The sequence below is a fragment of the Centruroides vittatus genome, unplaced genomic scaffold, assembly GCF_030686945.1.
Source record: "Centruroides vittatus isolate TY-2023 unplaced genomic scaffold, ASM3068694v2 contig_1168, whole genome shotgun sequence".
Lineage (NCBI taxonomy): Eukaryota > Metazoa > Arthropoda > Arachnida > Scorpiones > Buthidae > Centruroides > Centruroides vittatus.
The window spans coordinates 2,257,349-2,272,009 of NW_027120749.1; the positions used below are offsets into that span (position 1 = coordinate 2,257,349).

The window sequence follows — 14,661 nt, forward strand, 5'->3', positions numbered from 1 at the left end:
AAAAAATTGAATTATTTTTTTAATATATTCATGTTAACTTTAATTAAATATTTTTTTATTAAACATCTCTTGTAATTTTTTAATAAAAAAAGGAAGGATTAATAATAAATGAAAAATAATTAGAAATTTATGAAAGTATTGAATTCCTAAGAGAATTAATCTTTGAAGATAGATTGTAATTATAAATTTTTAAGGTTTTTTTCATAATAGAGAATGGTTTCAGAAGAAAACATCAAAAATAATAACTTTTTAATGAATGCTATTGAATTTTTTTCTTATTAATTGGCATTTGTTTCTATTATATATTTTACATTCCACTAAAGAATATTTTAAAAAACAAGGGGAGAAATTAAATATTATAACATAAATTTTTATAAAATTAAATTATAATGATTATAACATAAAAATATTCTAAATAATAGACCATCTAAACTACTCATTTTTCAATGACACGTCTAAAAAATATTTTCGATAATAATGAGGCAATTGCACTTTTAGAAAATTAAAAAAAAATTCAAAACTAGAAGCATGATTTTTTTTTTGGTTGTAACACGATATAAATAAGCCAGAGTAGTTTATAAACGTGTTTTTAATTAACGTTAAGTACACCCTTTAAGTTTGAAGCTGTATGATCTTTCATTATCGTTTCTAAATATGGAAAGAATTATTGTGTCGAATACCAGAATGACATCTATATCCAATAAATGGCCTAAGTTTAGCTAAAGTGTGGGAAAGTAAATACATTTAAAGAGATTCCTATCTCCTCTTGTGTGGATAAAAGCTTAACGAATACAATTGAAAACGAGCATTCCAACTAAGAATTCGTTACTCTTCTTAACTTTCACTAAATTCTTTATATTAAATCTACTAAAAACAATAATTTTTTTTATAAGTTTAATCATTTTTGTGTGTTTAAATTCATTTTTTATGTTGTCATTACTGTTTTTTCTCAAAAAAATACTCAAGTAGTTAGCTTTGTTTAAACGAGAACTGATGATAAACATTTGTACACTTATCAATACAATTCTTCCATACAATTCTAAGACTTTTAATTAGTTTTGAGTAAGATTTTCTTAGAAATATTCTCTAAAAATACTTTTAAGTGTGTTTTTTTTATATTTTTCCTTTCTTTTTCTAGTTGCGAAGCAATCTTTTAGATTCAAAATAATAATATTTTTGAGCCTAGGAAGAAAATGTTACACGCATCATTTACAAAAATCCAATTTTTATCTAAAAAAAATCTAAATGTTAAAAAATCTCATATCCATAAAATTTTAATGGCATAACGAAATCTTGCCGATCTAAAATATAAAAAAAGAAGTTGTAGAAAGTAGAGCGTAGAGATGAATGTCTTCGAAGATATTCTCAAAAGACATTTTCTAACAACTTTGGATAATGAAAACGGTTTATGATCTCGATTTTCATTTACTTTTCCAAAAAAACAATAGTTTATTCTTAAAGGTATCAAATATCATCATCTAAAACTTGTATCCATTGAAGAAACATTATCCAGAAACCTTACAAAAACAGGATGTTTTCTAAATCAATAATACGTCTATTGATGAGAATTTTACATACAAGACATCTGCAAGTTAATCGAGTTGATTTTTCCCCCCTAAGAATATGTACAAATCTTTATATTTTCTTCCATCTTTCCAGTCGTTTGAGTGTAAATTTATTTCAGAAATATCAAAGAAAACTCAATTATTTACATTATTTTTTGAGAGTTTAAACATAAATTAACGATCGATTTCTATAACGAATGCTTCTTTTGCTCGTGCTATCGGCAATAGAGACATTGATTCTAAATTTTCTAACAATTTTAAAAATAGATTAGCTGTAGAAATATAAATTCTATTTTTTTGCATTGAAAATTTCAACATAAATTGGATTTTTCTCCAACGAATTCATCCACTGCTCATCTCTAATTCTAGTTGGAATATCGGCAATTGAAACACGCATAAATAAATGAATTCTAAAATATTTTAATAATTTTTAAACGTAGATCCTGATTTTTTTTATTATAGTTTAGGCATAAACTAGTGAGCAATTTGCATAACAAAAATACATCTGATGCCCATCTTTCGTTCTAGTTACAATGGAATATCGGCAATGGAAGTAGTCGTGAATACATAGATACTAAAAAAAGATTGATTTATAAAGAACTATTTTTATCCACTAGACCTTAATCATATAAGAAACGGTTCAGTAACCTTGTAATGTAGTTTAGAATAAGATAAGAACCCCCGACTATAGTTTCTACTAACTTAGTTCTTAAGTGTAGAACCACATTCTACTTCGGTTATCTAAGCAATAAATACTGGTTCCTAGAATGGATGTAACGTAATTACTTGTTTTACTTTACTTCTACACAGTATTACACAAGTAACGATTTTCTAAGTGTACAAAATAATCTTTGAAGGCATTCGAGTGTACAAATCAGCTTTCTTTTCTTTTCCTGGATAAATTATTTGAATTTTTTTAAATAATTAAATAATGCAGATTCAATACAAAAATTTCAAATATGTTTTTTTACGATTAGTAAATTTTTATGATTTTTTTTATAAAAAAAAAGTAGAATTGGCAATGTTACAAATGATCTTTCTGCGGTGAAATTTTTATAAGGATTTTTTTGAAGTCCTCTTCGATTTTTCGTTTATTTAAATTAAATTTTGTCACCGCCCACGAGATTCGTCTTTAAAATAATTTTTTAAACTAAAAATTGTTTAGAATTATTGTTTTAAATCGATTTTAAATTTTAAAAAAAACATATTCAATTCCAGTTTATTTCAATTGACATAAGATCTAGTCCCTTCCATTTGGGAGTAGGAGAAGAAAGAAAATTTATTTATAACATAAACTTATTAAATTAATATTTAATTATCATAACATGTTTATGTGTGTAGATTATTTAGACAACATTTTTTCTCGATTTTCATCAATAATTTCGCATCTAATATCCTTCAGTGCTCGCTGTACAGCTTAAAAGTGTTAAGTTTTCAATTAAGAAATGGATATAAACATTAATTCTTAGTCCATTTTTATGATTAAAACTAGGTGTTTTTTAAACTTTTTTTCGGATTTTATGCAGTGTTATATATAAATATTTTAGATTTTCTTTTTGAATAAGTAAAATTTTTTGATTTAATATGAAGATCGTAAGTGAGAGAGTGAAGATTAAACTCGCAGCCAGTCTCACAACACGAAGTTGTGTTTCAGACAGGAATTTTAAACAGTCGTAGACACAACAGGGATCCAAAAACTTAACTCGGAATGTGTTCGACGTTTGGCCCAAACCGGATCGACTTGTCTCGAAACACGAAAAGAACCTTTTTAAAAGTTTATCCCAATGATTTTTGAACTCGGTGTATCTAGTGTTGGAAGAAGGAATTTGATTAATGTTACTAAACATATACCTCATTTTTCATTCCAATATATATATATATTCTTTTTCTTTTATTCAATTTACTAATATTTAATTATTATTTAGTACACGTGACTTACAAAAATTATGAAACTGGACACATTAATATAAGCTAGAAACAACTGGTGCCATTTTTATGAACCCGGAATAAAATTCTTCCAATTTGCATATTCTAATTTTGTTCAAATGTCAAGTATAAAACCATTTTTCATTCGCTTCTAAAGAGAAAAATGTCTCTTTATATCCTTCAAGAGAAAACGAAAAAAATTTCTTTCTACTTTTTAAATAACCAAAATTTTATAACATTAATAAAGAAATAAAATGAAACTTATCAAGCGAAAAAATTCAAAAAAAAATTTCTAAGTTCTTCACAAGTCAATTTTTAATATTTAAAAATATATTTTAAAGTTTTCTATTGTTGCATGAATGAAAAGAATTTTTTAAATTAAATATCTATTTAAATATTTAGTTCTTTTAATAATACATAAATAAATTTAAGCAAATTTTTATATTTTTTTTATTTAATAAAATAATTAAATCATTCATTTTTTAATGAAAAATGCCCAGTTTATAATTTATTTAATTTGTTCTAAATAGTAATATCTATTAATTGTATGGGTTAAAAGTTAGTAGTAATATCTTACTCCGTCTTTATCTCTTTGCTTTCCATCTCTAATTACATTTTAATATTTTCCATCTTTAACTATTTGTTTTAATTGCATTTTAACTATATTTTAACTACACATTATAACTATATTATATATATGTATGGAGTGTGGAAGTTTTAGTGTCTGGTCCTTATTAAAGTCTATTTGTACGAGTTTTTAATGAAGTTTTTAAAGTTTGAAGACTATCGATCTAGGTTTTTTACAATATATTCTACTGACTTGTAATTGCGTTTTTCTGTTTTCTAACTTTATCTAAGTTTGCAGCCTTTCTCCTTTACAGTTTATAGTTTTGTTGCTTTACAGTTTACAAAATTACATGTTTAAAATTTACAGGCATACATTTTTACAATTACTTACGTGATATCATTATAATTTATAGACTCGTGTTTAACACTTGCATTTTTAACTTACATTTTGTAGCCTTCCACCTTTACAATTTATAGTTCACTAGGGTTACATCATTAAAATTTACAGGCTTCTTTCTAACGTATTAACTTACAATTTACAAGTTTACACCTTTGCAATTTGAATAGGCTTTTATCTATTAGAATTTATAGACTCGCATATTTACATTTTGATGCTCTCCATCTTTAATTAAATGAACTTTTCGTCTTTAAAAAGTTTTTAAAGATCAAATATTTAATTGTATTCATTATATTTTTGTATGAAATTGTAAAAAAGTAACAATAAATGATCACTTAAAGTATCAAAATTCAAAGATTTTCATGAATATTCTTCATTTTCTCTTACAAAGAAGTTTCGCATCAACAGCGTGAAGAATTTCGTTGGATTAAACGATTTCTTGTCCTATAAACAAATTGATAATTAGCCAATAATGTTAACAATTAGGATCGAATTATTCACGAATCATTTTTTTTAAAGTGGATAATTAATAATAATGACAACTTGATTTCTTAGGAACAAGTATGACAATATCTCACACCTGAAAGCTAAACGTTTCGGCATTATTATTAAATTTTCCCATACGACATTACTGACATGTTGAACACGTATTTCCTCGTGTGTAGGAGGTCGATGAAAAGAACTTAGTTATAAAATTACCGGTTTAAGGTAACTAAAATCCCACGCATAACTGGGAGGTGTAACAGAAACACAACATAAATTTCAAAAAATAACACACCTTACCCTGTCCTTTGGCCCCTGACTTCGATTTTTTTTTTCCTTCTTCGTTTTTAGAAGCGATTCGAGTCTTATTCTATAACTCTCTCGGTATAATTTGCATAAATTTCGATTATTTTCGTGTTTTCTTAACGCTTCTACACGAGTTTGTATTGAGGATCTTTCTTCGTATTTAATTAAATAATTAATTTAATTAGCGAAGATTTTATCCTTCCTATTTTTATGAATTAAAAAACAAAGTATATTTCTCTAAAACGTTATAAATCTTCTTTTAATATTTAAATATTAAGTGTGATCACGGAGCGTAACGAATGAGAAATTTTATTGAAGAAGAACAAATTCTCAGCTAAATAACTCGTAACGTATACGGGTATTGATGATTTTGGCACCTCAATAATGGCATTCCTAAAGCTTGGGGATGGAAACAGAAGGTGATTGTTACGTGAAATGGGCCAGAAAAGTTAATATGGGTCATCACAAAGGTTTGGCCTGATACAAGGTCAAGATTCTCCTTCATGACAATGAGAAGTTCTGTACTCTAATCGGCCTTGAAATTCTAAACTCAAACTTGATAACTTATCTCGGATAAAATCATTTTAGTAGGACTTTAAACATGTTTCTAAAATTACACATTATTGGGATCTAACGTTTAAAAAAACTTCATAATCTGTTTTCTGAGTAAGGGAGTTAACCTGAAATATTATCTTCTCTGCATTTCATTCATGTTTTACTAGGAAATTTCTTAAAATTATCTAATTAGATTGAAGAAATGCTTCTTAAAGTTTAAATTACTCGTTATTAATTAATTACTCTATATATATATATATGTTTTTGTCTCGATATTTATTGTTAATTTTCTATAATAATATATTTTAACGCTTCCTGTAATGCTTTTTATATTTACTATTTCCTATCCTTTTCATAGTGCCGTAAATATTTGATGCTTTCCATCCTTTCTATACATTCATCATTTCAATATTTTTCATAACACTTTTCCCATTTACTGATTTTCATCTATTACTTCTCTTTTCTCTTTCCATATTATATTACTTTCCATTTTTATCATACTTCTTTACCCATTGCACACTGTTTTACATAGACCCTCTTGCTACTCATTAAATAGTTTATAGTTCACAGAAGGTAAAAAAGACATTAAATATTTTATATGCAGAATAAAAGGAACAAGAATCGTGTGTATATTATTCTATAAAAATTCTTTCAGTATCGACAATATAGTTTGATTTAGGAAATATATTCTGGGAACATAGTGGTTCAAACGAGCCATAAACGTAGAAATTGTAGCAGTCCACTTCGATGCAATATTGCACGGCCCCTATAAATATGTAGACTGTCAAGAACAATTTGTTTCCACCAATAAAAAAAAGGGAAAAGCATTTCCCTTGATGGAAGAAACATGTTCCTACTTCTACTCGACTTCGAATTTGTTATAAAACGCACTGTAAGTCAGCAATTTCGCAACTTTCGACACGTTTATAATTATCGACACCGTAGAAACCAAACCAATAAAGTTGATTAAAATCATTTTAAGCAAACAAAATTAAAGGAAATTAAATTATGTTTCGTAATGTAGTATTATGCAATTATAAACTATATAATTGCGTTGGATGCCCCTAATTATTAATATCACTTGGATTAATATAAATAAGTGAGTCTAGACTCTACACTAGTTAAAAAGTAGAGTAGGTGCGAGTTAGGAAATTGCATTAAAAGCTAATTAGATAGGGAAAGAATTTCATTTCTTAAGAAGGAATTTGCTGTGGTAAAGAAACTCGACCTATTAGCTTAAGGTTAAGAAAGAAAAAATTTTTTTACAAGTTCTGCAAAACTTCTTGCATCACGTTTATCTATTGAGTGTACTTTAAATTTAGTTAGTGAGTTAGAGAAAAGTTACTTGATGGAAAATTAAAAATTTAAAGCATTTATTTATGAGGTATAAGTTATGTTCCACTTTCTACACTCTATGTATTACTGTTCTCCATCCTTTCCACGCTACACACTTACTCCCTTTCCTAACACTTCAACCTTCTGTTTTTTTTTTATTTTTTTAAATAACACTACACATTTATTACTTTCTATACTCGCATTATCATACTTATTCACTATTTATTATCCTCATTTTTATATAAAAACGTTGATATTTTAAAAGTATAGTGAAGCAATATTAAGTCTTCTATCTCAATAATAACTTAGTTAAGATTAAGTTCTAACGTAACGAATTTAAGTTTTATGTATTTTATAAATAATTTAAAGCGTGAGATTGATAAATTATTCTTAACAGTAAAGATTTCATCACGTAAGAACATATGGTATTCAGGAATAGTCGCAACCGGAACTGAAGTATATCCGAAACTTAGGAAATCGAGTCAAGTGGTAACCATATTTATACACTTTACATTATTTTCTTTGAAGTTAGACTATATCCAGATCACTTATTATTTAATTATTTACTATTTTACATAATTTTAAATAGCTTTATAGTGGAGAATTCTCAATTAGTTCATGCAGAAGTAATTTACATGTATATAGTACAAGAGATGATTTCGTTGCAACTAATCGCTTTAAACTTTACATTGTTAAATATTATTAATTAAAATATTAATTATGTAGTTGTAAACTTTGTTAAAACTTCGTAACATTCGGCGAATTTCGAGAATTCTTCTGAAGATTTAATGAGAAATAAATTGGATTGTACAGTGTAAATAGTAATAAATAAATTGTTGGAGTTTAGTTATTTTTAACTACAATTTTCTTTCTTTAATAAGGAAGTTTAAAGTTGATTTTTATTAATTTAATTTTTAATGCTAAAGAAAAATTTAAGAAATGTGCGAGATAATGTAAATAATTACAAAAAAATTAAGAAAATGGAAACAAATTGGGATATACAATTAAAGCACCCATCATGAAAACTAATAGTTTCAAGGATGGTTGCTTCAATAATATCGTGCGAGATGAAAGAATCTAATTTTAAAGCTTAATAGAGGTTTACAAAGTGAGATAAAAGGATTTAAATAAAGGAATTTTCGAGTAGAAGTACACGAAAAATGTAAAAAAAATTCACCGAATAACATTGAAAATTTACGTTATCTTTTATTTATAACACGCAACTCGTTTGTTCTAATGAGGTAAAATGCATTTGTTATCAAGTAAATTATGGGATTTTAATTTAATTTAAGGGGATGAAGAGAATACTCGTCTCTGGAGACTTCGATTCGTGAAGTCGTGTTTTGTTCTGAATACTTAATTCTCGAGTTTAGTTTGTCTTTGTAGATCGCAATAAGCATACTAAGTATGTAATTACGCACTAAGTTAATATGTTTCTATACTCGAAGAAAAACAGTAATGAAATATTACTTTTGTCATCGTACAAATATTTACTTTAATTACGTCTCTTATAAGATGTTATGTTTTGTTTTGGGAGTGTTCTAAGTTTATCCCCATATATATTAATGTCTAAAGAGAAAAGATCCTTTTGGCATATTCCATCAATAATTATTAATAGAATATCGATAGTGATTGATGAATATTACTAGGGCCAAGGCTATTTTCGTGATAGATTATGTATAACACTATACAAAAAGACTCAAAATTATTAGTAAAATACAGTTTTAGAATCTAAAATAAAAATATTAAATATTAGCAAGCGTAATTATAAACATATTTATTAGTAAAGTCGTTAAACAAGTAAAGGAACTTGTACACGTGTGACTAAACTTTTATATACGGAACCGAATATAAGAAACTTCGGCGTGTCTTTTTCTTATAAACTGAAATAATTGATGGTTTTTAATGGTGGCATTTGATTGGAACTTGGAAAATATGCATTAAAGCAGAATATATTGGGTTTAATTTAAGCGTGTCGATGCATCAGCAGGTGTAAGGACGAATCACGAAACCACCTGCATCAACTAAAAACATCTACCGTGACTAGTCCAAGGGCGCCACCTTGCGCTCGTACATAAAGACGGAATGTATGACGTCATTACCCCGGTTTAACGTCGGTCACGGAATTGTTTGTTTGTGCCATAGAATGTATGAATAATAACTATAAGTGGCTCTCTTTTCTTCTTTTTCCTCCCTACTAAACTATGATAAGCGTAAAGTTTCAATTTAGGATCTTAACAGTAATTTGTCCAACGTCTGTTAAAACTATACATTTACTAAAATGAAAGAAGCTGTCACTAAAGAAATTAAAGCGTTTTTATAGAGAAAATTAATTAATTTCTTTAGTCATTTCCATGATAAACCGTGTTTGAATTTTAAAAGAATTAACGACGTAAAGTTGTGTTTCGGGGTACTAAAAAAACAAAAAAAATACCCGCTTGTTGTCGAAGCGATTTAAATTTATTCGAAAAAACATTTAAAACTTTTAATTTATTTAATTTAGCGGTCGTGTGGTAGAGTATCTTTTAATAAATTATAAGATTAAGGAAGAGGACTGAGGAAAAAAATATATATATTTATAATGCAATGAGTCGATTGCACAGACAACCAATTGTGGTGAACTGCATTGTGTTGTTAAACGTTTCGACGTAGGCGATAGAAGAGAATAATATTTTGACGTTGGAACATTTAATTGAACCACAAACTGGCAGCAGCTGTAAGGAATCGATTTTTTGAACCGAAAACGTAGATTGGAAAACGTGCTTTGCTACCCTTAAGAGTTCTTAACAATTTTATCAGGAAAATTTTTATAAAAATAATTCTTACATTTGATAATAATTTAAAGAAATATAATAATAAAAACATGCTCTTAAACACACTTTTGTTATGATGTCATGTGCTGGATGGTGATGTCACACGTTTCCAATATTGACGGGAGATGGCAATAATTTTACTTGTGCTACACATTACTATGTTGAACAGTCTGTTGTGCAAATCCTGTTACTGAAGCCCAGACGTTGACTCATTTTTTTTTTTTTTTTCTGAAGATATACTTGTGTTTTAGTATATGAATCACGCCATATTTCTCTTCAAATCTTTGATCTGTGGCTTATAAAATGCATGCAAATTAATGCAAATTTTTCCTCCCGAATTACAAATATTTAAACAATATCTAGCTTTATAAAATGGAATTTTTTAAGTTCTTGTTAGTTCTGTTGCTATTAACTACAACCTTAGATGAGTTTAAAATTGTTTTAACAACTTTCATTTATTATAAATGTTTTAAAAATATATTAGTTAAGAAATATAATTGTTAAACCTAGGCTTTACACATATTTAAGTAGTAACATCAATAAGCTATGGTTATTAAGGATATTTATAATTAAGTATTACATAGAATTTATGCATTGCATAATCATAATTAGCATTTCTTTGTAGGCTAATTATAAAATTTGAGTACAATGTATCTATATAATAATGAATGCTACATAAACAATTCTCAGAAAAAATTTTAACTTTGATTAAAATATCTTTCATGCTGTTAAACTTTCAGAAATTTTAATAAAATCTTCCGTTTTTTTTAAACGAAAGATGCATCAGTAAAGTACATAAATGCATATAAATTTGAAATAATTCATTCAGATCATTAAATGCTATCTACATATTTGCATAAAACTATCTTTTTAGGAAAAAAAAAATACTAAAATATAAATTTAAAATAGGAATCAATAATAAAAAACATCATTCAAATTTATCATTTCATTAATAAAACTTTCATGTAATTGTTAGATCAATGCTTCGTTGCCACTGTTAAATGCATTAATAGTGATATAGGCCTACATATTACATATTAATATATATATAAATCAATCAAATAGTGTATGTTATTAAATTCTTGACATATAATCAAATATTATATGCATAAATTATAAATCTTCAACAAATTTCACAGTTGAAATCATAATTTAAATTTTCATTAATTTGTAATATCATGTTAATTAATGCATAACTTTATTAACGATTTGAATAATATAAAATGTAAAAATATACTTTTAAAATATTATAATTAAAGCTATAATTATAATAAAGAATTTTAGTTTATTAATTTAAAAAAATAAATAAATAAAAATTAATTTACTTTAATTAAGTATAAAGTCACGTTCTAAAATTATCCATTACCACTTGAAATTAACTAAGCTTGTTTAAGTAAAGAAGAAGAAAAACTTTAAAAAATGGAGCAACAATGCAACAATTATTAAATAATATAGATTAATAAAGCGTAAAAAATAGGAAAAAGAAGAACGGAAATCGGTGGAAAGGAGGAGGAATAAGAAAAATGACAATTGACAAGAAAGTATTTCTGCTGCAGGTAATTTAGGTGAAGCAGATGTTTCTCTCACATCATACGATTACAACGATCCGGACCGTGATTGAAACACGAATAAAAAAAAAAGCAGAGAATAAATGAAGCTCACTCTTACCTTCTCTACCCCAGCCATATAGTAGAAGAGTCTGCCCATGGCAGTGACTCTTAGAGTGCTGCACGTCAGTGCAAAGCGAGTGTAAGTTGGGTATAGGAGCTGACGATCATGTAAATTGCAGTTATGACTTAGTGCGCTTATGTCACGTTAGTTCGTGGCGAAAATTTGGAGGTTATGGCCCGGTTTGTCGTCCACGTGCTCTTATTTGGAACGGTAATTGTTACTGCTAGCGAATTATCGCCCTGTCCGTCTGAATGTGATTGTCAGGGGTTTATTGTAGACTGTAACAACCGAGGATTGAAGTTTGTGCCTCGTTATCTACCAGAAGATGCGAGGAGAATGTAAGTTATTAATTCTTTTAATTAACTTTATATGTTTAATAATTTAAAAACGAACTTTATAAGTTTGTTTTTTGATATTAGAATCTTAATCTTTTATATTTCCTAACGGTCCTGTAACTAGTTTCAAACGTGTAACTTCTGTCTGGCATTTATTTTGATTAAAATTAGTGATGCTTCGTTGATTGTTAGACATAATAAGATTGTAAATTGTATTTAAAAAAGTTTAATAAATCTATATTTGGTAAGGAATTTAACTGATTATCTCATAACTCTTCTATATAATGTCACAAAGTTAATGATTGTCACGCAACAATATAATTGTAATTAACTGTATTTTAATATATGAAAATGCATTAAAATTATATATTATAAATTTATAAATATTAAAATATAATGATAAAGATCTGATAACAGCAATAGTTTGTGAAGTTAGTAACTTTAATGTTTAAGTGCATTCATTTTCTTCTTTATATTTAAAGACTTTGACATTAAATTATTACTTTAAAAAGTAAATTATGCATTTCTAAAAACGTTATAAGCTAATTATATTTAAAATAAATGTTTTAATATTAAAAATCTGTGAAATAAATCTGTTTTAATTCTCTTTTATTTATTTTATTATTTAAAATTGTAAAGAACAGGATTAAGTAGGTAATTACTAATGGCAATTACATTAATGAATTACACAATTTATGGATTGTTATTTGAATTATTTTTTTTTTCATGTTAAATATATGAAAATATACAAGAAATTAAAATATTAATTATTAAATTGGAAGCAACGTGCGTATTACTGATTTAAAATAATTAGTTGTTAAGTTTAATATTAAAATTGCAAGATTTATTGTCATATATAGCTCGGCTGTATGATTTTATGCATTATTCAATTGCTATTAATTGTTAATAAACAAAAGTGGAGAGTGATACAAGGGATCCATTTTTCCACATGTGGCTCCCTAACAGATGGATAGTATCTGGCAGACTAATAGGATTAGGACACAATAAATTACAGATTACGTCAGTAACAACTAACTATGACATATACAAGACGCTTTACAGTCGACTAAATTAAAGTAAAATACACTTTTAAAAACGAAATTTTATTTAGTTAAGCCATTTAGGTAATGATCACGATGAAATTCGAGTAGTTACAGATAATTATGTTGGCACGAGGGGAATAAATTTCTCGAGAATTGTTTAAGAATTTCGCCGTTTAAAATTGTTTTTACGTGCTTGAAATTAATTGAATGCTGCTTTAAAAAAATGCAATATTTTTTTTCAATATTCTTAGATTCGGTTTGGAATTTTTTTTTTTTTTTTTATAAAGAATAAATTTCGTGTTTTGTATCCTCGAAAAGCTTTTAAAAGTAATCATTGAGCGGAAATCGAGGAAGATAGAAAAGGATTTTGATGAAAGGATCTCGAAGGTCGGAATGTTTATACCCGTTTGTTGCCAAAAAACGAATTTTGAATTGATCCAGGTTGCTTTATAGGCCTTTAAAAAAATCTCGTTGAATCAAAAAAGGATATTTAAATTGGTTTAAGTTCTCTCCTAAAAGTTTGTAATGGCTACTTCATTGAAAGTTTAACAGTAGTTTCAGGAATAGCACAAGATTTCATTAATCCTTTGCAAAAGACAAGAAAAAAAAAGATTTATAGTTAAATTATATCTTTAATTTCATGTTTTAAACATGCAAAACTGTGATTATTTTCATATTTAATTCTAAAAACACTTTGAATTTACCTCTTCAGAAGATTAAAGTTACCTCAATCTTTTAAAAAAATCTTCGTGTTTTAAAGATTAAGGGTGCCTTATCCAACATTTCTAACTATCCATTATCTATCTAAGATTTAAAAAAAAATTCTGTGTTAAGATATATAACCCAGTTGAACCCTCATCATAAGTTTCTTTTGTCTCCAATTTAACCTGAAAGCCAACTATCCCAAATGCCCCACCCAAATTCTAACATCTGGGCCCCTTATAATTGCAGAGACTTTCTAACTGATCTTCCTTTCTCTCTTCAAAATTTTAGACACCGTATTAACTCATCTCTACTAGGAAATGAATGTTCACAGTTACATTTTTTACTGCATTTACCCACTTATATCAAACCGCATCACCCTGTAAAGTCTACTTGACTGCAAAGCAATGCCCTTTCTGGGTTTAAGCCAAGTCTTCATTCAACTTTTTTTTCTTTTTTAAAAAAAAAGAAAGAAAAATTTACGCCCCATTTCAGCAATTTTTCTATGTTTTGCAGTAAATCGTGCAGATCTCTATATAATAACAACTTTGACTGATGACGAAAGACGTAAATTGAAACGTCACGATTTGACCTAACAATTTTTTGGATGATTTAATTCCCTATAAATAATTTTTTGTCCTATATTTTCTGTCGAAAATATTATCCTGTAAGAATAATTTAAAAAAAAAATCTTTTCCTTATTCTAAGACATATATATATATATTTTTTTTTTTGTTTATTTCTATGTTTAAAGAAGAATATTTATTATCGTAACGAGATTCTCTGTCCCTATTCTGTTCTTACTTTTCAATAAGTTATTATTGTTCAGTGTAAAGAGAAATAAATTTAACGTATAGGAAAACATTATTATTATTATTGTAAATGCAGGTCTTTATATATTATTTTCCTTTCCAGGACTATTAAAAACTGTCAGAGAAACTGATTATGCAGACTATCGAAAGT

The 14,661-nt window shown here is 26.9% G+C and overlaps 1 protein-coding gene across 2 annotated transcripts in view; it reads left to right on the forward strand.

Moving 5' to 3' along the window:
- The first annotated feature begins 11,577 nt into the window (after positions 1 to 11,577).
- LOC136981950 (protein slit-like) overlaps positions 11,578 to 14,661 on the forward strand; it is a 37,918-nt gene continuing 34,834 nt past the window's right edge. Inside the window, exon 1 of one of the 2 annotated variants that reach the window (XM_067278380.1) lies at positions 11,578 to 11,956. In XM_067278380.1, the coding sequence (XP_067134481.1) occupies positions 11,790 to 11,956 (167 nt within the window). In that variant the 5' untranslated portion in view covers positions 11,578 to 11,789. The remainder of the gene's footprint in view (positions 11,957 to 14,661) is intronic. The other variant, XM_067278385.1, reaches the window with a different exon arrangement.